Consider the following 23,222-nt stretch of genomic DNA (forward strand, 5'->3'; position numbering starts at 1 on the left):
CCGCTTCCAAGCGGCTCGACTGGGCCATGAGTGAGTAGCTCACCATGACGGCCTCCTCAGCCCTGACACAGGAATCTCGGCCCTGCGCGTCTTGTCCCATGATGTGAGGATTCATCGACATGTTCGACATTAGCGCCAGCAACCTCGAGTCAGCGTGATGGGTCCCGCGAGATGGCGCCTGAACCACGATGCTCTCACAATACAATGGGTGTGGTTCGGCTCAATCCCGAAGCGCTTCAAACCCGACTTGAGGTCGCCTCTCGCGCCCGTCCCCTTTCTTGGGATAGCGTCTGGCTGAGATTTGCCTTTTCGGGGCCGCACTGGGGGATTTCATTGAAGTAGCTGCTTGGGCGCAGTCGGTGTGGATGAGCGGCTCTCCTCGAGGTGGCCCACTCATCATGCGTGCCCCGAGCACTTGCAGGTGAAGCGAAAGCTCTGCAGGAGAAAGTTTTCCATTACCGCCGGTGTAGTGCTTGTGGGCTTCTCTCTCTCAAGGACCGGCTCAGTGGCCAGGCACGCCGGACGCGGTGGTCTGCGAGGGACATGCCATCGAGCAATGGGTTGGTCCTGATGTCGTCCACTCGTCGTCCCAGGGGTGGCGTCGCAATCGCCCGCTCACCCCGCAAAAGACCCCGGGAATGGAAACACCTGGTGACGCGCATCAAGTGCTGACAGACTCTAAAATTCGTTCGGCTAGGTGTGTACCCCGGACTGAACGAAGCATTGCCATGCCACGGGTGCGTGTGGTGTTCTTCGGCGTTAAAGGAAGGATTTCCGCCTGCCGCTGCTCGCGTCCTTCCCGTTCCCTTCCGGCGCCTCGGTCCCCACATCCCATCATGGTACAACTTGGTCTCACGAGGTCAACTGCGTGCATGAGACGATGGCGGTTGAAGGGCGGTAGCGGCTTGGCGTCCCGGTACTGATGAGTAAGGGGGGCGGGCTATGGGAGCTTCTACATATGGCCGAAGCGACCGGATGTGCGATCCTGCCAGTGACCCCTTGGTGCCTTGGTGGGCTGGTGGGGTGCAACATGTTGTGGCTCTTGTCAGTGAACTGTGATGTGTCCGTAGAACTTTTCGGCGAGACTTGACGGAGGAGTCGAGCCGACCAGCCAGTCACCGTCGCAGCTGGGCTTCCCCACATGTTGCACACATTAAGTACATAGTACTGGGTACTATTTATGTAGGGTGATTTGGGCCAGCATGCAGGTGCTATGGACTTTTAGGCAAGCGAGCCCGTTTGCATATGATCATCAAAGATGTGCAGGTCAGATGTTAAGACATCGGATGAGCAGGGTTGTCTCTTTGCCGATTTTGTCCACCCAATCATTCGCCAGGGTAATTGCTGGAAATTCGAGTGTCCTGGCGATCTGAAACACCCTGGGCATCTGCCCCTGCCTGAGCTTTTGCTGCCCGTTTCTGGGTCCCGGTGTTGTACCGAGCAAAATATGCGCGACTCGACTCATCTTCATAATAACTGACATCTTCCTGCAGTCGATGCCGCGCACTCCGGTTCCTCGCGATATGGAGACATGCGGGTATTCACGCTGTGGGACACTGAAAGACCCAGACGGGATTTCCCAATCAGGATAATCCTCACCCCTGATAATGCAGAAAAGCGTTCCGCACAAGAGACAGGGCGGCGCCCGGGCAAGCCAATGGGCATCGACGGCCGCTGATCATATACCTCGCCTGCTTTTGGGGATGTCGTGCAGGTGTGCCGAATCAGAGGCATGGTAACGGCATCGAGGCCCGGCCTGGTGTCCCAAATGCAGTATTGCTGTCCCAATTAGATGTCCACATGACAGGTAGCCGGTTTGTTTTCTCGCCAGTCTGCTGTCCCTCTCAAATAAGCGAGGCTCGACATCATCAACTGTAGTGAAACGCGATGGAATGTCGCATCCAGCAATTTCTGATGACGCCCTCTTCCCAGCCGACCGTCGTCATACGAGGCGGTTGCCAGCGCTATCACAATACATTTGCAGCAGTCGCTTCATAGCCTGGAGCTTGCCGGCTGCCGGAAGCTGTCAGATTTGGCGTTGAAGCCCAAGCGAGCTGCGGCACGGGAAGTCCATGTTGGTGGGAAGACAGCTGTCAGGCTCTTGTGAGCTATGCTTGTGGCCGGGGCTGTGCTGTTGTCACCCAATAAGAGCATTAAGAACACCGTCTCGAAACCGACCGCAATCTCGACCTTCATGCTCCCATGAGAACAGCTCAGATATGCCTAGGATGCTTGTATATTCCAACCATGTTTCTCTGAAGTTCTCGGCAGCCTAGGTCCACTCACACCTGTCAGCAATGTGCGTTTCGCGGACATGGTCCCGCTCGTTCTGGCTGGGCAAGGGACGATCCAGGCACAACTCCCCAAGCTTCTGAGTCCCACGGACTCGAAGTCATTGAACGGCAGCATTGTGGGCCAACAAAGCGGAGAAGGCCTAGATGAGATGCTCGGTGCCACAGCTCACTTTGGCACTCGTAGCGGTGTGTCCCTGAATCGAAAGAGTTCGACGACGTTAGTTGTCACGCAATTCCATTCCAACAAGAGACACAGCGGCTGCTTGCGTTATCTCCTGCAAGCACCCTTGAACCTGCTTCACCATCGGTAGCGAGCAAGGCATTCTGATCTGATAGCAACTGCTTTGATTCTCTGATTTCCAGGCACACACAGTCACAGTTTGCCGCAATGACGCCCTCCCCGGACTAGGAGTCATTCCAGGGTTGCAGTGGCTCTGCTAGCAATCTAGGACTTGCGGCCCGACAAGTTCGTCATCTATTTTGTATAGACCTGCCCTGGTTTGGAGGACGCGGTCCGGATGACGCGAGATTGAACCAACCTCTTTGGCCAAGTGATCCATTCCGGTTTTGGATTCTTCGAGCCCGCTGGTGTCTGAACAGGGCCGCGTCAGGTCCCATGCAACCATTTCCAAGCGCCCGTCAGCTGTTCCCAACTCTCATTGGCAAAGCCATAAGTCCTCCAGCCCCGGAGATACAAGGCCGGAAAATACGTTGGCCGTACTCCCATTGAAGGTTGGCACATTCCTGGAAGGCTGTTCGTGGAAGCCGATGCAAACCATCATCGCCTTCGTCTATTCAGAGACGAAGTACCTGGCATCTGCTGCTAATTCCGTCAAAAATACAGGTATTGTCGACTGGTATGTATTGCTTCGTAATGATTTTGATGACCTCTTGGGCCACCATTCCCCCTGTGAGAGCGGATGTGTTGTGAAGCTCTCCGCCGCCAGCGCGAGCCACTTCTTTGGATATCTTGACAAGTCGTTCGTTTTGACCGGCGTCTGGGATAGTGTCTCCAATATTCTTCAAAATCTCTTCTGATGACGCTTGAGCATTGTGTGACGTCGCACGGAGTGCCAGATATATCGGTATCAAGGACAAAGGCATCATCATGGCCTCCATGTTCACGTCGTTGTCCAGTTCCTCCTCTGCAAACGCTGATCAGCACACGTGCACCCCCCTTTCACCCGGCGTGGGGCCATCGGTTAGTCTATGAAATGACAGGGCTTACTGGCGACTTTGGCGAGACGATCAGCGCCAGTGGCTCCGGAATTGACGAGCTTGACAAAGGCTGCATTCTTGCAGAAAAGCTCAACCTCTCCAGGATCAACGTCTTCGCCACCTGGACTCTGTCTAACCGTGCCCAGGACCTCAGCCACGTCTTGCCGAGCCTTGGCCTTGTAGATGCTCTGAAGTTGGATGTAGACCTTGGACTGCGCCTTCATGTCCGGTACATTCCCCGGCAGTGGCAAACAGTTGTGCTTCTTGTAGAACTGACTCACCGCGTCGGCGATGATCCAGAAGCTCGACCTTTGCTCGATCTGAACCATCCCACATTAGCGTCTCTGGCTATCGACTATGTGGATTTTCCAATGAAACATACTGGTTGAGTGTGGATGTAATCGAACACCTCCTTCAGGCTCGACGGGAGACTAGAGGGCACTATTGTCTTCACGACGGCCGCCACCGCCTCGTCGAAGTTTTCCTCGCCACCTTCCGGGTTGTCCCTCCTGGCTCCATCCGCTACCGTCTTCCGGAATTCGGTCTTTTCGGCGTAATTCTTTGGGTATTCGCCGTGGGCGTCCTTCCACTGTTCGAGATAGTGCAGTAGGATGACCACATACGGTATGTGGCCGTGCTCATGGTTGTCCATGGCGTCCAAATCCTTCGTCATCTGGGCAGCGAATTCACGCAACTCAGTCCACGGGGAGAGCAGTCGTAGGTCAGTAGTGGATGCCTCGTCCGGATGAGTATCGACGATAGGGAATGTGCCTGGGAGGCTCGCGCGAAAGTAGGAGTATAATCCTGTCGAATGAATGGCAACCAACGGCGTGAGATGTTTGCTTCCGTAGCTTTGAAGCACCGTCAAGTGCTCTGGGCTGATTGGCAAAGTATACATGATCATGGTGAAAGTAGGCGATGCTGCGAGGATCTTGTCCAGTTCCAACGGCTCCTGTTGCAACAATTCATCAGCCGAGTCTCTCAAAATAGAGTTTCGCTTTCTCGAGGGGACCATTTGCCCACATACTTGGTTCTTTGGGAACCATTCCCCATGGACCTCTGGGTTCAGCTCGAGAAGGAGCTCTGTACAAGACTGTGCCCTTGACCTGCCCAGAGAATTCTCATCAAGGAAGAAGTTGACACCTAGGTCAGCCTCTTGCACCGTGGCATCGTCAATAATTGCAAACCGGCCGATTCCTGGAGTGGAAGCAGATGGGTCAGCGAGGATTCAGAAGGCGGCTTTTCAGCGAACGACTTTACCCGGCAGCACTAGATTCTTGAGGGCCTCCACGCCGACAGTCCCGGAGCCTGTGTTGAAAAGCAGGATGTTTGCCGACTCCAGAGCAGCTTGACCGCTTGCCGCCCATAGACGGAGTTGGCGGTCATACTTCTTCTCCTTCTCTGAAAGCACATGTCCCGCAAGGACCGGTGGTGTCTGGATAACCACAGGTTCCGTCATCTTGTGAACAATTGTCATTAGCGTTCCCCTGCACGAGTGTATTATTCGAAACGGGAGGGGAACGAGAAATACCGACTTTCGAATCTTCTCTCGGCCTGTTTGCTTGCCTCAAAAAATCACAGCGCGCCTACTTCAAAGACTTGACCTGCCTCAGACTGTCTTGGAGTGAAGTCAACATAAGCTTGGGTGAGGTAAGCTAAGCTAAGCTTCAGCCACAGGTGGGGAAGTTGCCAGGCAGAGGGGAGGGGCAGGGAGGTACCCACACCTCCAGAATTACGTGCAAAGGGACAAGGGACTACACCAACGGTGCTGAACTACAGCAGCTGCAGTACATCCCTGCAGCAACGTCCTTGTTGTGCCAAAATGGAAGTCACGAAGCTCTCAGGTTGGATGAGAACAATCAACTGCAACTTTTGGGCTTTGGTCTCAGAAACAGCAGGTACTAATCCCTCTTTCCGTTTCGAACATGACAGCCCACAACCAAACACCCTCGAGGTGTTACAAAGATCGAGGCGCCTTCAGATGACCACTACGGGCTGGTTTTGACTTCAGTAAGAACCTTGGAAGCATGGAGCATGCCCTGAGGTGCAACGACATCAAGTGTCGTGTGGAGCTGCGTGAGCGGGCCTTGGTGACAACCTGCAGGTATTCGTCCTTCCTCGCGCCCAAGTGCACAGGTCATTGTTGCTGAGCCAAGAAAATCCAACAGTCATATCTTCTGCGTTGACTGCGCCAGCCGCTCCGGTTTCAACGGGAGTGCCCCTGAACACCGAAGATGTCCAGCATGTCAGACACAGCTACCGAGACCTGACGATGCCATGATCACCAACCTCAACCCCAGTGAGGACTACAAGACCAGTGTTCTTAGTGGCCTGAGCCCAGAGGCTATCATGGAATGTGCGGGACGTGCATTGAGCTTCTGGTCTTATCAGATGACACAGGACCTGTTCGTCCCCCTGCCGCACGCACCGAGACATATGACGCCTGGCAGCTCCTAATGAGACTGTGTGCAAAGGACCTGGGAGAGCCATCGTTGTAAAGTCCTCACCAGCCGCTATACTGAGTTGAGCGTTTCCCTCGACAACATCATCGGTGATGCAAACGCCCAGCTCACAGCCCTTCAGAATAAGGTGGCAAGTAAGTCTCGGCCAGACGAATGTCTCAGTCCGAACGCAGCTAACATTCATGAGGCATGAATCTTGACCACGACAGCCTCCGGAGGAAGAATGAGGAATTGACGCAGGCTTACAAGGAGAAGAATCGGAAGCTGCTTCAGACGCAGGAACTATACGATAAGCTCAAACGCAAGGCCATGCTCGGCCACATACAGGATGCCGCCTCTGACGCGGTGGACACAACTCTTCAAGGGACTTCCTCTTATGCAGCCCAGCAGCAGGCAGATCGTGGAATCTACGAACACCAGATTGGAACACCACTTCGTCCAGCGCAGTATGCCGAGAGACCTAATCGTCCTGGAGCCGTGCCCGCGCAGCCCCAAATGATGGCGCCCGATCCTCGCGCTGGAACTTGGGCCGGTCCAGCATTCCCACAAGGCAAGTTACCCGCTGAAATCCAAAGCTTTTAACATCTAACATTTCAGCAGTGGATGCACCAGTGACACCAGTGGCACATCGACAACGGCCGGTTGCAGATGGTCTCGGCTTGTCAACAGTGCCCGGACTGGTGTCAGGTACTCCGGTGCCCCTTCATGGATCGGGACGGACGCGGCAACCGTTGCGTGAGATGCAGCACAACCCACGGGCAAACGCAGAGAGCTTCCCAGGAGTAGGGCTAAGCTCTCATCTGAAAACAAGCCAGGGCCTGATGGGATCACTTGCTCCCCCAGTTCGGCCACGAGGTCAGATGTTGCCTATCCAATTGTGCTCTTGAAAACTGACGATTCTCCCAGTTGCCCAACGGCCTGGGGTACCAGCTTTCGGGGCCACGGCACGTCAAAGCAGCGGATCTGATTATCATCATGCTATCTGAATAGAACGGATGCTGACATTGCCTGCCGATTCGTGGAATTGCTGACCTTTGTCACCCATACAATGCCATTTTTAACGATTTTCTTTTGTCTGTGTCTTTGCAAATCAAAGAAGGTAAAGGCATCGACTGGCTCTTTGTGCCTTTTGAGTGGGTCGAAAGGCTGGAGGCCACTCGAGCCGCTATTGTGTTACAATTAATTGTTCACTTGCCAACAACATACTTCATCTTTGACGAGATAACCCTTTGAAGGCCTTCGATATGATGTATGCTTCCTTATGACCCACTGGCTTAACTTTTAAACCTTCCACAGCCCACTTTCTGGTAACCGGCTCGACAACGCATCAGTCAACCATCGAATACCGCAACTGAGGAGATGATGCCCTTCAAGGACCACCTACAGCAGCACACTGGAAACGCCGTTGGAAAGCTGGATTCAACGGTAGTCAAGAGGTCTGCTGTAAGCATGCGTTCCTACAACACTAGCCTTCCAATCGTGCTCGCGCGTGTGTACCACTTGCTCAGCCCTCTCTCACCCAAGTTGAGGAGGAAGCGTGCAGTCTCAAACCTGCGGTCGTGCATATCTCAGCATCGTGCTCGGCCAAAAAGTATTTCTGCACCTGCAGCAGTAAGTGATGCTCAGGGCCCATCTCCCGACCTGGTATTAATAACTCCAGCCAATATTGGCAGGCGAGGGCCTTTCCCGGCTGGAATGCCTGACCCTCTCCGCTGCCAACCTCCAATCCCTGCACGAAAGCCTCGGAAATCCAGATCCCAAAAAAGACGCGGAGCTGTCTTCACCCGGGAGGAGAAGGCGTTGCTAGAGAAGGCAATGCCTGCAATCACGGAGGAAGCAGATGATAGCCATGGCCGAAAGGCTAACGGCATTTATGAACTGGAAGCGTCAAGCCAGGTCAGTCTATATAGCGGTCCGATATACGAGTTGGAGGCGACGAGCCGAGACAACTTGAGTGAGTTGTCTAGCGGTTCCGTTTACGAACTTGAGGGGACGACGTGTCGAGACAGTCTGAGTGAGGTCAGCCTGTCTAGCGGGTCTGTCTACGAACTCGAGGCGATGACAAGTCAAGGCAACTCAAGTGAGGTCAGTCTGCCCTCTGTCGTTGTCTCGGATTACGAGCCCATCCTCGCATCTAACCGTCAACTCAGGGAGGAGAACCAGCAAATGAGTGCATTTCTCCAGGAAATTGTCACAAAGGAAATCATTACTAACGAACAGCTAACGCGCGTCAGAAGTGAATGCAAGGCCGCAGAGGCGGCCTTGAGTTTACTGTGGGAAGTAATGAGGAAAGATTTCAGTGGGAGTGAAAGGGTGGCTACACCGGCCCAGATTGTACAGTTCTTATCAACTAGAGAACTCCTCGACATCCCCCGGCAAATAAACGGCGACAAGAAGGCCTAGGATATTACAATGGAGCACATGAGATAGGTGTGTTAAAGCGACGAGATTCGGCACAAAGACGCGGGTGAAAACCCCGTGGGACGAACGGCGTTGAAGTAACTTGCCGTACATACGTAACACCAACATTTCGGATGTGGATTTCAGTAGGTAGGTGGGAAGTGGCACTTGATCCTCAGTCCGGTAATAGGACGAGGACATGCACTTTGGTTTGTATGTTTTATGATCTGTTAGCAAGGCGTTTTGGTTGATATTTTTCTTCGGAAAAAAAAGGGGACTCAAGGTTGCTGGTCAACCGAGAGGGATTGGGTGGCTTGGTGGTTTATGACATTATGCACAGTAGACAGGGGATTATTTTTCAATTTTACGGTACCACAAGTGGTCAATTGAATATGTGAACTCGCACCTTGTAATGAGTGCAGCTACTTTGGTCGAAGCAGCTCGATGTCTTGAACGGTGACCTGGTTCCACTGATGACGAAAATCATGGTCCGGATTGGCGGCTGTGAGGGAAGCTCCATGATATAGAGCTTCGCCGGGCGGCAGTGTCCGTACATGACCGCTAACACCACTAGAACCCCTAAACTCCAACCACACCTGCCACCTGCAGTTTACACCGCGGCCACAGCGAGCTTGGTTTAATCCCTCAGTATCGTTTGCTCGGAATTGTCTCAGAAACACATGAGTATCGACCTGGTGACTCAAAACCCTTCCAAGTTGGTATATGGCTAAGTAAAACCACATAATGAGGTGGGCGGCCGCCGCACGCTCCGTCTGGAAGCCGCCAGCTGCGCGTTTTCAACAAGCACGCTCTCTCCACCTGGCACCTCCTTTCCTGCTCGACGATTACGTCCCTCAAGTATGAATGTCCACCTTCCTGGGCTTGAACATCGAGGCTGGAGCTAATAGCGATCAATTCCGTATAGTACATGACCTTGTCATCGCGGGATGCCGCTCTGAAACGGTCGAGGGCTTACGCCCACCTGCGCAACTGCAACCTGTGCCCGAGGCTCTGCGGCGTGAACCGCTATGAGAAGACCGGCGTCTGTCAGGTCGGGACCGATGTCGTAGTCAACGTCATCGCGCCGCATTTCGGCGAGGAGCCATGCGTCCAGGGGCACAATGGCTCCGGCTCGGTGTTTTTCTCCATGTGCAACCTGCGCTGCTCCTTCTGCCAGAACCATGACATCGCGCATCAGAAGAACGGGTTCAGCCTCTCGCCCGAGCAGCTGGGCGAGTGGTTCGTCAAGCTGCAGGAGGTCGGGTCGACTCACAACATTAATCTCATCACCCCCGAGCACGTTGTGCCCCAGGTTGCCCTTGCAATCATGCACGCGCGGGAGCTGGGTCTCACGATCCCGATCATATACAACACGTCTTCCTACGACTCACTCGCCTCCATCGAGCTGCTGGACGGGCTGGTTGATATATATCTTCCGGACTTCAAGGTGTGGGAGCCAAGCACCTCCAAACGCCTGCTCAAAGCCCCGGATTACGCCGCCGCAGCGAGGGAGAGCATCAAGGCAATGCATGCCCAAGTCGGCGATCTATGCTTCACGGGCGATGGTATCGCCAAGAAAGGCGTGTTGGTGAGGCATCTCGTCATGCCGGGCCTCGAGGCGGAGAGCCAGAAGATCATGGAGTTCCTGGCGAAGGAAGTTTCGACAGATTGCTTCGTGAATATCATGGAACAGTATCACCCGGATGCCCATGTTGGTAAATCACGGCGCAAGACGAGTGGTGGGAAAGACCAGGAGACAGAAGGGCCCGGCGGCAGCAATGACGATGTGCGATATTCTGACATCAACCGCGCCGTCACGAATGATGAGATCTCGTCGGTCAGGAGGGCCGCTGAAGCAGCCGGGCTTTGGCGGTTCTGTGATCCTCCAGGTAATTTCACATTTCGATCTCGCTTCACCGTACCTCCAAGATCGCTAACCTCGCTACATTATCAGGGCACGATGGCTTCAACATATGAGAAGCACATCCCTAGGAAACAAATACCAGTGTGTTTCTATGCACTTTCGCCCTAGATACACACCAATTGAAGAAATCTGACCGCTTTTGGTATCTTTCTCGCCTTAACTTCCTGAGATTCCACCTATCACAGGAGACCAGGACATATGAGACTCCAGTCGGGTTTAAGCAAGCCTTGATAATTGGGCTGGAGTTCTCAGATCTCTTGACGTCAATGTGGACCAGACATGTGAGCCTGGATTTGTCTGAGCTCTCCGGGGGCACAAAGACTCTGCGGCAGCTTAACTTTAGCCCGGTTGAGCATCAAGATAGACTCAGGCCACACTAGTCTAGAAACATTCGTTTGTCTTTGTCTCACCTCGCCCGGCCATTTGCCTCCCCATGAAAAGCCTATGATTACAAAAAAGGACTGTACTTGTAGGACCTGATTATGGCTTGATTGGCCGGTACTTGTGTAGAGTTCAAGAACTCGGCTCCTGCCCACGTCTGACAACAAATCATATCCAACATACAACGACCATGTCCGTTCGAAAACCTTCAGCTGACCAATATGGAGGGCCGATGTACAATTCAAATTTGGGCAGCCTGGTGCAGCAGATGGATGGTCTCAGCCTCCAGCCAGTCAGGAACAACTACATTATCAATCAACCCAACTCGAACCTTTGCCCGGGACCCATACGCAATTTTCGCAGCATGAGCTTCGACAGCCAACCCATGATCGGAATGTCCAATGAGCGCTCTTATCTTGTCGAGAACCTTCGTAGACAACACGAAAGGGGCGAAAGGCTCTCTCATGCCCTCCATAATGTGGAAGCACGACTCGGTTCTGCGCAGAGCAAGGGCGAGGCCAGGAAGCTCCGAAAAGAAGCCGGCCTGCTAAGGAGCAAGATCGCCGAGTCCCGCAAGCAGGAGGAGCTCATCACGATGAGATTGAACGACCTGCAGAACGAAGACCTCAAATACTTCTACCAGACCCAGCAGACAAGCCTGTTCCCGTATTCCTACCCGCCGCCACAGCCCTGGGGCCAGATCCCAATGCCTCCCATGACGCCCTTGACGCCCATATCGCCCCTCACGCCGTTGCCTGCGGGCCTCTATCATCCAACGCCGGTGCCGCCGAGTTCACTGGATTCTCCCTTCCTTTTCAGCCCGACGTTTCCAACAGTGAATCCTATCGTGCAGTATGAGCAGGACTCGTATCTCGCAGGCATCGACCAGGCCGTGTCTGTGGTAGAGCAAAGCGACAGTGGCACCCCGGTCAAGATGGAAGATGTCAAGCGGTATAGCCTGGTGGCGGAGCCCGTCCGGAGGTGGTCGCTTGCTGATACGTTTTCCCCTTCGCCAAAAGACAAGAGGATGAGCATGCCGGGATTGAAAACCATTTGGCATTTTTCAATATCGGCTGAAGATGTAGGTTTGGCAGGTATACCAGACATCAACGGGTGAAGTTCCATGTCGAGTATAATGTAGTTAACTTCAATTCCGATCTCTTTCAAGGATGATCGAATCCTCGCACCCAGCTCCCACCGACGCGGATGTCTCTTACGCCTTGATGAGTGATTTTCTCACAGATGAGGTAGTGTCTTTGAGTGAATCGTCCCTAGACCCATCTTCAATTCAGCCCTATGGCTAGGCCTGGCCTTCGACTGTGAAACACGTCCACCCCGCTTCAGGCGAATTCGCCAAACTGGCCGTCGTCGAATCCCAAGTCTTTGGCTGTCTTCTGGTCTTGTTTGACCTCCTGGGCACTCGGCGGAGGGGCAAGGGAGAAGCCACCGCGTGAGCTAGATCCAGACGGAGGAGGCGGCAAGGAGAAAGACGAGAGGCCCGCGCTGGTGCCGGCGGGCTCGGACTCCTGCTGCGGCCGCCGCCGCCCAAACTTACCGCCGAGGTTCACCGTGATTGTCTCGCCCTCCTTCAAGGAGAGATCACGCTTCTCTTCAGCGCTCTCCTTCTGCTTCTGCTGCTCGGATGGAGCAGAAGGGCCGCCGTCCAGCCCCAGCCCCTTCCTCGCGTCCTGCAGCGCAACACCAAAGTCAAAGGCTTCGCTCCGCTCCTCGAAGCCAATGCCCAGGGTAGCCTTCCGCCCGCTGGGGTCCTGAACCCGCACGGCAAAGAAGCGTGAGCTGTCAAGAGCGGGCTCTACGATGGCAGGTGTGGTGTAAGGGGCAGCGGCAAAGAGCTGCCCGCTTGACGGGTCCTCGAGGATGACGTCTGTCTTGACCTTGTCATCTCCGCCAGGCTGGGGCAAAGCAGTCTCGATGACCCGCAAGCGACACGTTATTATGTGCCGCTTGGGGTCCTCGGTCCACGTGGCTGCAGTGTAGCCCTTGGTCGAAGCCAGGGGCGGGATGTTGTAGACATGGACGCTTGTTGCGATGAAGAGGATGCGCTGAATTGCATCTGAGGGCAGCTGCTGACCCGTTGCAGGATCGAACGACTCCATCGTGGGCACAAGAAAAAAGAAAAAAAAAAAGAGGACTGTTTCCGCTTTTTATTGGAAAGCAGAGGAAGGTGTTGAGAGGTGGAACAGAGCACGAAACAAAGATTCAGGGGAACGGATCTGTTGTATGTATCGATAGCTGGTTATCTGGCTAGGTACCGGGGAGCTGTCCCCGTAAAGCTACCCCTCCAAGACCCGCATGCAGGGAGGCTTGAAGCAGAAGGCGGTGAAAGAGTCCCGAGTGGCAGAATATCATCACTTCCTGGTACCTCCCCAGGTTACTTTGACTCACCTCATCCCACCTAATCTGATTGATCACGACCTTTTGGAGTGCACGACAGACACACCCCCCTACACAAATTCAGACGACACCCGTGACACTCGACTACAATCACCTTCCGTATCAAGACCACCACAGCCAAATCCAAGCCTCCAAACACTCATAACGCGTACACAAGACCTGCAGCAAAAGACTCGAAATGACGACAGACCGTTTGGCGCCTGCACCAGCAGGCAAAGATCTCCCAATTCGATCTCCCACCCCAGTGACAGCGGTCAGGACCGAGAATGGCGACGTCTTCGATCTGGTCGCGACCTACGACCGCCTTCTATCCGAAGACCAGGACCTCTCCATGCCCGTCGCGGCCATAGAAGCCCTCATCGAGCTCCTCAGCCACACCACCGCATCCACCGTCTTCGAGACAATCGAGATCGTCAAGTCACAAATAGAGCTCCTCAAGACCTCCGTGGCGAACCCGATACCCCCGACCGCCGGCGCAGAGCTCTTCATGAAGACCCTCCTGCGGTCCCTTAGGCAGGAGACCGGGGACCTGGGCTCCAAGATGCGCGTCGCCAGCAACTCGGACATGAGCTTCGACGAGATGCGCCAGTACCTGGTCCGCAACAGCCGCAACTTTGCCGCGCAGGCCAAGGCAGCCCGCATCGCTATCGCCGACGTGGGCGCGCGCTACGTCACGCCGGGGAGCACCGTCATGACGAGCGGCGGGAGCCGCTGCGTGAAGCAGCTGCTGCTCCGCGCTGCCGAGAGGAGGACGGAGCTGAACGGGAGCCCGGACTTCAGGGTCATCTACGTAATGGACGGCAGCGCCGACAGCGAGCCCGCCGTTAAGGCGCTGCGGCAGCGCGGCGTGCCCGTCTCCACCGTCGACGTCGCGAGCATGGCCCACGCCATGAAGCTGGGCAGGGTTGACAGGGTCTTTGTCGGCGCCGAGGCCGTCTGCCAGCGCGGCGGGGTCCTCAGCCGCATGGGAACCTATCAGCTCGCGATGGTCGCCAAGAACCTCAAGAAGGACTTCTACGTCGTGACAGAGACACATAAGTTCGCCATGATTCTCCCGGTGGACCAGACCGACGTCGCCGGGCAGCTCGGCATTAAGCAGACTATTCTTGATTTCACAAAGGGCGGCGACTCGGACGCCCCGATACTCGAGTCGCCATCGCAGTGGCGGGCAGACTACACGGTGAGCTCAGTTCCTTTTGCAACCACGAGAGAACGCACTGACAATCTGTTAGCCACCGGAGATGGTCAAGGCATTCATCACAGAGCAGGGTGTGAAGACTCCTGCTTCCATTCTTGACTTTGTTCTCAGCATTTACGCTGCTTGAGCTCAACCCGGCGCCTGAAGCCGTTAGGCGAAGCCGCAGCGCACGCCAACGGCGCAATAGCGGAATTAAGCCACATGGGCACTTCAAGAGTTTGAGTCCCCGCGAGCGATTAGTCGTTTAGCGATCGGCGGATGGGACAACTGAGAGGTCCCCTGTTGCACGGTCCGTTGGTGCACATTCATTGATGATTAAGTATGCCCCAGTAAGTCATTTACAGCCGAAGCTCCAACCCGCACAGCAAATTGACTGAGATTCAGGCCGGAAAGGAAGAATACTTAGACAGATGTTGGGCTCTCCAAGAGAATGGAAGTGTCGTCAATACAAATAAATCCATGCAAAGCCCAAGAGACATGTTATTTTTCCGGAGCCTTATGAAACACAACACGCCGAACCGAGATGCAAGTGACGGAGAGGCCTCTTGTTTCTTGTCCTAGATTTCGTCGATCATTTCCATCATGCAATAATGATATGCGTACAGGGCGTATTTTGTTGAGCCAAGTTGAGTGGCAAAACAGTCCGCGAATAAGTCTGTGCCCGTGTTGAAGCAGGCTTCCGGGTGGCCAAGACAGGAACTGGTGACAGCTATTTACTGAACGTCTCGCACGAGCCTGGCTCCCACCCACGGGAACAAGTAGTTGCGTTGGTACCAGTTAACGCTGGGCCAAAAAGTCAGCACGCCAAAGATTGGGTTATTCTGCAGCAGCTAAATAGTGACACTCACAATGACTTTCTCCCGGCAATTCGCGGGTGCGTGGCCCATGATCCACCCAGGACGATATTATGCTTCTCATCAAAGAAGTCGGCTGCCGGGTCACACGCAGTCAGTCAAGTATTCTTCGGCGCCGGCGTAGGCCCGGTCTGTGATCTCGTGCACTCACCAGTGTAGAGAGGATACAGGGCCATCGGCTTGAACTCGGGCCACTTGCGGAGTGGCGAGCTGGTCCATTCCCACAGGCCGCCCATCTCGCCTTGGCCGGCCAAACGGTTGCCGCCAGCTGTTACCGGCACGGGGTGCCAGTGTTGGAAGCCGACGTTAGTGCCGTCGAGGTCGATGAAGAGATCTTTCTGGTCTCCATCGTCCCCTGGCCTTCCCGCAGCTCGTGATGGTGGAGTCTCTTGGACGCCGTTGTTGCTGAGGTGACTACGGGACAGCGATTTAGCCCATGCTCCGCGCTAGAGAGAGGGGCACCGGCACAAGCTGGTGAAGGGAGGGGTTTCTTACCCGTTCACGGCAGGGACCGTCTTCCCGAGCTTCCTCTCGGCCTCCTTTCTCTTCAGGATGTCGACGTGGTCATAGATGCTGCGTGCCTCCTCGAATGTGGGAATCCGCCCGCCCAACCATGACGCGCAGCCGGATAGCTCGTCGTATGAGGCGGAAATAGGCCAGTCAAGGGCATATTCCAGTGGCACGAGGCCATAGACGGTCCGCACTGCTTTGCTTGAGAGGAAAGAGCTTGGCAGCGATGGATGGCCGTGAGCGTGACCATTTGTGTGGGGATACCCGTTTGTTTGAGCTGGGCCCGCGGACCCGGTCGCGAAGGCATCGCCGTTGAGCACCTCGTCTGGGTTGACCTCTACCCAGGATGCTGGTAACTGAGACGTGTTTGTTGCGTGCATATATTGCGCATACTGTCAAAGATTCAGCATTTTCTCCATGATATGACGGCAGCTGTATCTTACTTCTTCATTTGTAATGGCCCTCCCTTGGGCCTGGAAGGCATGCACTTTAACTGTCCTCTTTGGTTTCTCATTGTCCCTGCTCCACACGTTAGTTACTGTATGGTCCCGAAAGCATCCGTTGGCTTGATTGTTCAAGTACCATCCATAGTGACATTGAGAGTTGGTTCCGTCTTCCGGATCGTCCAAGCCAATGTTGATCTCCTTCGCTGGCACGTCAAACCAGTCGTTCGGGACTCTGGCAGCCTTTGCCTTCTCAGCCAGCTCCTTGAAATCCGGATGCGCAGTATTGGGCGGTGGTAGCGTTTTCTCGCTCTGTAAAAGCATGTATAACAGCGTCTCTAAGTGCATGATCTCATGCTCAAAGCTGCACCAGATGGCCCTCCCTACATCACGCGGGATCTTCTCGGCCCCGCCGTCGTACAAGCTCCGCAGCCGTTTGCGAACATTGTTCTGGTAAGTCACAATCTCCTGGACCGGGGGCCACTCTGTTGGTGTTTCTGAGTGACTGTGACACCTCTCGGGATTATCGACATCCGGATCAATGCCACGTTCAAAGATTGCAGCATACCCTTTGGATTCGGTGGGGGCAGTCTTGGTTGTCTTGTTGAGTTGGATATCCAGGAAGGTCGGTATGTGACCAATATAAAAGATGCACGCGTTTCGGAGCCGAATCGGCCTATCCAGAAGCTCCTCATGGGGGAGCATGTCCCTGGTGACGGTATCCCATGCTGTCCAGATGCCCTCCCAGTCGCTCAGGGTGGGCAGGGCGGACGAGGCGTAAGCGGACGGAATTAGGCTGAACGGCATCCTGGGCTTGACTAGCATGTGGAGACCTGCAGAGACAATCAATCAGATGAGATCCAGGCAGTTGGGTCAGAAAATTCGGGGGCCAGTAGTCCCGAGCCTCTAAATAAGCAAGCCTCAAACCCAAGCCTCGCAAGTCCGCCGAGCCCCGCAGCCGTGAGCATCAGCAGACACACGCATAGGCGGGGGATTACATGCGTGAAGCAAGTTAGGGGGTCATTCCGTGAGAATAAACGGGCCATGACTGGTCGTATTGTTCCAGAAGCGTGGGGGAACGTCATCCTCTCTGACCACAGCTGCTTTTAGAGGAAAAAAAGCAGCCGCCCGAGGAGTGGGCCGGGGGTCGGACAATGATATAATTCGGAGGTAGTTGTGAACTCACCGTATTCCTGACCAAGGGTCCACCGATCCGCCGTGGTCATACCAGCCAAGCTCCATAGTCTTGTAGCGGCAGCTTGGGAGTACTTCAGGCTCTGTTCAACCTGAATGCGCTCGTTGGCTTTAATTGTCTCCCCGAGGACTACCACGTCCCTTATTGGCGAGTAGAAAGCTTGGTGTCGACCTCCTTCATCATCATATACATACTCCCCAATAACCCGCCAGTCTTGCATATTGAAAGCTTCCTCGCCAAGGATTTGATTGGCGTTGACCAGCCCGTTGAGTATAAAGCTGTGAGTGTCTTAGCCGACATGTCAGTGTAGGAAAGAGTTGTGGTGCGTCTTACTCGTGAGTGACACCGTCTCGATCTAACCGTGTCCCTCGGTAATCAGTATGCCTCCAATAGAACAATGCTTGCGGAACTAACCGTTGTACGCGTGACTATAGACAGGCAGGTCAGCGCTGTGCAGTATTCTTAGTGTGCATGTGAGCCTCGACTTACTAGACCTTGGCCGGATCCATACATGAGTCCAGGCCAACCAGCATTGTGTCACCTGGACTCAATACATCTGCAAATCCCCTCAGGAAATCCGACGCCTCGTCGCGGAGAAAGTTTCCTGCACCATTCTCAGCCGTTGCAGTCCAGGGAGGCAAAACCAGCACCTAGACATAACTAACCAATGCTTGACCCAAGGGATACGACGCATTTCTGGCGGCGGATGTTAGCTGGCCGCTTTAGCCATTCTCTCCCGTCATCGTAGGTGCCCCAAAGCCCGTGGCTCTTGACATGCTTGTAGACGGGGAGCTGGGCAAGGGTCCTCTCAAGCTCTTGCCGGGACAAATCCAAAGCATAGTAGTCAATTTCCTTCCCGGCGCGTTCGAAGGCCTCGAGCAGCAGGTTCACCTTACGCAGGTTACTACGAAATCAGCATCAGGGACCATGCCAGATGGGGGCGGGCTTTTCCGAGACATACCCACTCCCGAGCTCAATGAACATGGACTTGTCGGGAATGCTCTCCGCAACCTTGGAGGCCGATTCCCTGAGGACTTGAATCTCATCATTCGTGAGGTAGTACTCGTCTAGGTACGTGATCTAGCACGTATTCAGCATAGGTTGCGATCGGAGGCGAACGGTAGAGGGAGGAGCCGTACCGCCTCGAATAGCTGAAGACCTCGCTCGTCATATAGAAGGAGGGTAGGAAGCCTCCTTGGACCATCCTGAGCCTTGAAGAGGGAATTTATTTCTTCCTTGATGTTGATCTCAACGGCGGCACAGCGAATATCAATGATATTCAAGTTAGGCGAGGGGGCTGGAGGCGGTGTCTCCGTCCTGCCGGCCTTGTCGACAGGAGCAACTCCGTTCGAAACAACGGTAGTCTCTGTGGCCACAGTCATGATTGCGTGGATTGTACGGTAACGTGAATATTAAGACCAACAGCACGGAAGGAGGGAGACTCAAAAGGGGGCAGGTGTAGAGCGCAGTCCTTTATATAAATTGAGGGACTTGACAGTGACACGACGTCTTGCCGAGCAGCGATCCGAATTTGGGGAGGCAAAGGGGTACCGATGAGGTATGCTGTCTGGCCTGTGTAAGAGCTAAACGGCCGACTATATGGCGACGCTCCGTAGTGGAGTGGGTGTACTTGGAGGACCAAGGCGGCCCGAGGTCTTTGGCCTCGAGCTTCCCCCTGGCTCCGCCATAGACGGCAGCTCTGTTCATCCGTGTCATGGCATCTCCATGTCATGGAATCCCAGCCCAGGCAGCGCATCGTGAAGTTGGGTCCCTCCAGAGAGAGTTGGCCGTCGGGCGGTTGCCTCCACGGTGGCCGAGCGAGTGGGACATGGCAGTCGAGGGAGGCTGAGGGGTAGAGCGACCTGAGCGGTACATGGCTCTGGCACCCAGCACCGCGCGGCAGGGATGTAGGTGCTAGTCCGCGCTGTAGGTAGGTCGTTGCGAGACCAGAGAGCTCTGAGAGCCCACCTGTTCCTGTGCTCGGTCTTGGGCTGGTCCCCGGACACAGCAGAGTGGCCAAATACTGTTTTGTAATGGGATGCAGGCAACGATGGGGTTCAAGGTCACTAAGGCTCACAAGCTTGGAGGCCCGGCGTGGGAGGTGAGGTCGGCCCAGCCAGTCAGCTCGCCTCCCCACGCCCTTTGCAGGACTAGCGTACCCAGGCCCCTGCCTGGTGGCCCAAGCTCGCCGCTCAGGAACGTCAGCTCTCGCTTCTGTGCCTGCCTCTGCACCTGGTCTTTCCCTTGTACCGTGTACACGGAGCCCCTCTGCTCTCTCTCTCTCTCTCTCTGTGTGCGCCTGCCCACTCCCTCTTTCCTTCTCTGTCTCTTCTCCAGTCTTCTCCAGCCATTGCCGACATCATCATCATGGATGCATCATCATCGTGCGCCCTCTTCTCCTCATCTAAAGTGGGCATCCCGTGTCATTGAGCTCGAAGATGCCACGAACCGCAGGGGTTCATCCTTGTGTCACTCGGGCCAATTTGTATCAGCCTCTGCTGTGCTACCACGGCCAATTATGCTGCTATGCCGCGCAGTGCTGCACGTTTCTGACTTTCTAATTCCAGCTCTACCTGCGCCAGCATCGTGACGTCCTCGTGCTTGGTTGGGCTGCCCTGCGCCGGCAACTCTACCCCTCACTACCCGTGAGCTTGACCATCTCGGGCGGGCCTACGGAGCCGCCTGCTGTTCCGGCCGTCACATGGACGAGCACGACGTATGCACCGGAGTTGCAATGCCCACATGCGGCATATTGCTCGGTTGACCACGGTTCGAGAACAAGACAACGAAGCAATGTTCATGGGCAGATACGATGAGCCCTGAGGGATCGTCTCACCAAATATCGCATGTACCTCCCAAAGAGTGGAACAAGTGTGTACTCCGCATCCCGAGCCTCCCGTTCGTCGCGGTAGTCTCCATCACAGCGCAGCAGGTACACAAACAGGCTCCGCCGCCATGTCAACATGCTTGCAACCATCTCGTTGTGGGTCTACTTCCTGATCTGCTTACACAGTAAACTACATAGACTCAGAGAGGCTTCCGACACTCCGGGACCAGTTGGTCAACATGCCGTGTCCGATGAATCCTGGATGACAGAAAGGCCCGACAGGTGGTGGTGATCTTCTCAGACTAAAATCCACAGCAGCCAAAGATCTCCAGCAGACTTAGTCTAGTTCCTGGCGGTTTCAAGGGCGAAAGACCAATATAGATCTATGCCGCCCCTGGCATCCAAAGTGGTGTGTCTTGCGATGCTACCTCATGACTTGGGTGGCTGCAGAAGCCATCTGCTGGTGCAGGCACAATGAAGGGACAGATGCATCTCATTGCGGGGGCGAACCAAAGTACCATACTCCACGATGCTGTTCCCTTCAACAAGACTCTCTGTCTCAAGGCGCGAATCGAGATCGTCATGTACCAGCTGAGGTGCTCCGTCCGGCCGTGGCGCAACCTCGAGTGAGCGAGGTCATCGACGGGAATCGATCTGTCCACGAGCTAACCCCGTGGGCCACGTTGAGAGCTGGTTGGCAAGTACACCCGAACGGCATGCATGCCGACGGGGCGCTTGCTGGGACGGCCGATGCAGACGCAGGCCACGACCCCTCAAGTGGTTGCAGCACACAGATGACAAGGAATGGAAGGCAGTCGGGAGATATATGCCATCTAATATACAGCGGGCACAAGACTCCTGCTGGTGATCGGAGGTCCTGATCCACAAATCCCGGCCCCACCAGTCTGCCACCTCCGTCTCCGGCGCCGGTGCCCTCCAGTCCACATGCATCTCGCCGACTATACTGGTCACAGATATTAACTTGCTTCCTTCGCGCCATCAGTTTGTTTGTCACAGGTTGCACCAGCACGTGTTCTCGGGCCTTCCAACACCACGGCTGATACACAACTTGCTTGCCCACTTGCCCAAAATACAGGCAGACAGGAGCGGGAGTGGTTTGTCACGTCCACCACGACAGGCCTAATGCATCTGCAAGGACTGAGGGGGGGGCTGAATCACCTGACAGCGCGCAGTAGCCTATGCTACAACTATCCGTCTCATTTTCACATCAGGCACCCAGGGACTCGGTGAATTGGTTGCCCGTATCCGCCTTACGGCCACATTCCAGTTAGTAACAATTGCTCAGCACATCCCAGGGTCTTGGATCCTGGCAGGTGCCTTGTTGTACCGAGTTTGTGATACACCAGTGCCAAACACCGGGGCGCGTCTCGGCTGCCCGCGACAGTGGACGGTACCGATCTGCTTATGTCTGCCGTGTGCGCCACAGACGGCGGGGACGACAGACTAGCGAACCAGCTGCTTATCTCGTAACACATGCGTGTCAGCTGTTCGCCCTCTTAAAGAGGGCGGCGCGCCTTTAACCGTGTCGTCGCTCCTGTAATTCGTTTGCGATTGTGCAGTGACATTCCACAGCTTTTTTTCCTTAGACACAGCTGCTCTCACCTCCTCGCCAGATTCAACAACCACAATGTCCTCTGAAGGTAACCTGAAGACGTATAGAGGCAACTGCCACTGCGGGGCCTTCATCTACGAGGCCAGGCTGCCCGAGATCACGTCGTACACCGAGTGCAACTGCAGCATCTGCCGCAAGAAGGGCTACGCGTACCTGGTCCCGGAAGGGGGCCAGGTCGATGTCGTCAAGGGCAGCATCGACGAGCTGACATCGTACGCCTTCAACACGGGCGGTTTCGTCCACCGCTTCTGCCCCAACTGCGGCACTGCCGTCCTGGCGCAAACCAAGACGAAGACGATCATCAACGTGAGCAAACAAGCCGAAATCAGTAAGGATGTGCGGGGCCGACTGAACTTACACGTCTGCAGGCACGAGCCCTCCAGAATGTTGACTTTTGGTCCTTGGAAGCCAAGCCGTAGGTTGTGCCTGAATGTCTGCTGACTATGGTTGTTGTTGACTGACCGGCTTGAAGGTTTGACGGCAAGGCGATTGGGCCTGCCTACGAGCCCGTCGCTTACAAGGGCCCCGAGCCTGCTGTCGACGAAGGCGGCAAAATATGTGCGCGCAACATTAAACCTGTGCCTCTGCGTGTTAGTACCGAGAACTAACTCAATACCAGATCATGGCTCATGCCACTGCGGTGCCGTGACGCTGGCTGTCAAAGTCGACAAGCCCTTGGAGGCCCGGGATATCACGGTGGATGAAGAGAGAATCGTCGAGTGCAACTGCAGCATCTGCATGAGGGTGAGCTCGCCTTCTCTCGCTTGCCAATGTGCGTGGCTGACACCTACACAGGGTGCGTACGTCTGGATCTATCCGCATATAGAGGACACGGTCATCGAGGGCAGAGAGCACCTCGCCTATCGCTCGTTCAACAAGAACGTCGTCCGCAAGGCCTTCTGCAAACACTGCGGGACGCACGTCTGCAACGAGCCGAAGCCACTTACAGGTGAGTAGTCAACACGGCCGCACGTCCTTCCTCGCTTTCATCCCCTCAATGTTTCCTGTGTGGGCCTTTCATTGACCCGAGACCGTCCACTAGATGCGGAAATAGAAGCTCTGAATGACGCTGCGAAGGCGTGGCGCGACAGATCCTTGATCATACGGACTATCACGCTGAGGGTTCTAGATGACTTCGATTTCAAGACTGTGAAGACCAACAAGCTTGATGGTTGGGATATCGTGAAGCCCTTGTACGTGAATCCCTAACGAAGGAAAGCTCCTAAGTGTGGTAGAATAGTTACCAAAGGAAAGATGTCTTGCCTCTCTACTTCTGTAGAACCGAGATTTCTTGATGATACATTGTTGGAAGGTACTTTACCCAACATCAGCCTTGAAATAGGCCCCAAGTATGTGTTGTGCCAAACATGACTCGCGTAGGACGAATGAATCCCAAGGACGTAGAGGAGGAATGACTAGATATTGGAGCTCACTCAGCGCCCAAATCCGAAGCATCATAGACACTTGG

The 23,222-nt window shown here is 54.9% G+C and overlaps 8 protein-coding genes across 8 annotated transcripts; 5 read left to right on the forward strand and 3 right to left on the reverse strand.

Moving 5' to 3' along the window:
- Window positions 1-2,739: 2,739 nt before the first annotated feature.
- Window positions 2,740-4,971, reverse strand: INS49_000482 (uncharacterized protein; the record flags this gene model as incomplete). Its single annotated transcript, XM_043161319.1, has 7 exons — window positions 2,740-2,769; window positions 2,834-2,886; window positions 3,137-3,439; window positions 3,523-3,832; window positions 3,895-4,464; window positions 4,540-4,709; window positions 4,773-4,971. The coding sequence occupies 7 exons, from the start codon at window positions 4,969-4,971 to the stop codon at window positions 2,740-2,742; spliced, it is 1,635 nt and encodes a 544-aa protein (XP_043029825.1).
- An 818-nt stretch (window positions 4,972-5,789) lies between these two features.
- Window positions 5,790-6,556, forward strand: INS49_000483 (uncharacterized protein; the record flags this gene model as incomplete). The annotated part of the gene is made up of 3 exons (XM_043161320.1): window positions 5,790-5,917; window positions 5,987-6,108; window positions 6,162-6,556. 3 exons carry the CDS (start codon window positions 5,790-5,792, stop codon window positions 6,554-6,556), a joined length of 645 nt encoding a protein of 214 aa, XP_043029826.1.
- A 2,746-nt stretch (window positions 6,557-9,302) lies between these two features.
- On the forward strand, window positions 9,303-10,351 carry INS49_000484 (uncharacterized protein; the record flags this gene model as incomplete). Its single annotated transcript, XM_043161321.1, has 2 exons — window positions 9,303-10,263; window positions 10,329-10,351. 2 exons carry the CDS (start codon window positions 9,303-9,305, stop codon window positions 10,349-10,351), a joined length of 984 nt encoding a protein of 327 aa, XP_043029827.1.
- A 692-nt stretch (window positions 10,352-11,043) lies between these two features.
- On the forward strand, window positions 11,044-11,796 carry INS49_000485 (uncharacterized protein; the record flags this gene model as incomplete). The annotated part of the gene is made up of 1 exon (XM_043161322.1): window positions 11,044-11,796. One exon carries the CDS (start codon window positions 11,044-11,046, stop codon window positions 11,794-11,796), a length of 753 nt encoding a protein of 250 aa, XP_043029828.1.
- A 223-nt stretch (window positions 11,797-12,019) lies between these two features.
- Window positions 12,020-12,796, reverse strand: INS49_000486 (uncharacterized protein; the record flags this gene model as incomplete). The annotated part of the gene is made up of 1 exon (XM_043161323.1): window positions 12,020-12,796. The coding sequence occupies one exon, from the start codon at window positions 12,794-12,796 to the stop codon at window positions 12,020-12,022; it is 777 nt and encodes a 258-aa protein (XP_043029829.1).
- A 476-nt stretch (window positions 12,797-13,272) lies between these two features.
- On the forward strand, window positions 13,273-14,419 carry INS49_000487 (uncharacterized protein; the record flags this gene model as incomplete). The annotated part of the gene is made up of 2 exons (XM_043161324.1): window positions 13,273-14,274; window positions 14,327-14,419. The coding sequence occupies 2 exons, from the start codon at window positions 13,273-13,275 to the stop codon at window positions 14,417-14,419; spliced, it is 1,095 nt and encodes a 364-aa protein (XP_043029830.1).
- Window positions 14,420-15,005: 586 nt separating this feature from the next.
- Window positions 15,006-18,676, reverse strand: INS49_000488 (uncharacterized protein; the record flags this gene model as incomplete). The annotated part of the gene is made up of 13 exons (XM_043161325.1): window positions 15,006-15,075; window positions 15,141-15,222; window positions 15,298-15,560; window positions 15,642-16,048; window positions 16,100-16,175; window positions 16,239-16,932; window positions 17,286-17,572; window positions 17,628-17,649; window positions 17,709-17,722; window positions 17,784-17,898; window positions 17,960-18,198; window positions 18,256-18,374; window positions 18,434-18,676. 13 exons carry the CDS (start codon window positions 18,674-18,676, stop codon window positions 15,006-15,008), a joined length of 2,631 nt encoding a protein of 876 aa, XP_043029831.1.
- Window positions 18,677-21,769: 3,093 nt separating this feature from the next.
- Window positions 21,770-22,963, forward strand: INS49_000489 (uncharacterized protein; the record flags this gene model as incomplete). Its single annotated transcript, XM_043161326.1, has 5 exons — window positions 21,770-22,060; window positions 22,240-22,312; window positions 22,374-22,498; window positions 22,550-22,703; window positions 22,797-22,963. The coding sequence occupies 5 exons, from the start codon at window positions 21,770-21,772 to the stop codon at window positions 22,961-22,963; spliced, it is 810 nt and encodes a 269-aa protein (XP_043029832.1).
- Window positions 22,964-23,222: the final 259 nt, after the last annotated feature.

This window comes from Diaporthe citri (assembly GCF_014595645.1).
Source record: "Diaporthe citri strain NFHF-8-4 chromosome Unknown scaffold_1, whole genome shotgun sequence".
Taxonomy (NCBI): domain Eukaryota; kingdom Fungi; phylum Ascomycota; class Sordariomycetes; order Diaporthales; family Diaporthaceae; genus Diaporthe; species Diaporthe citri.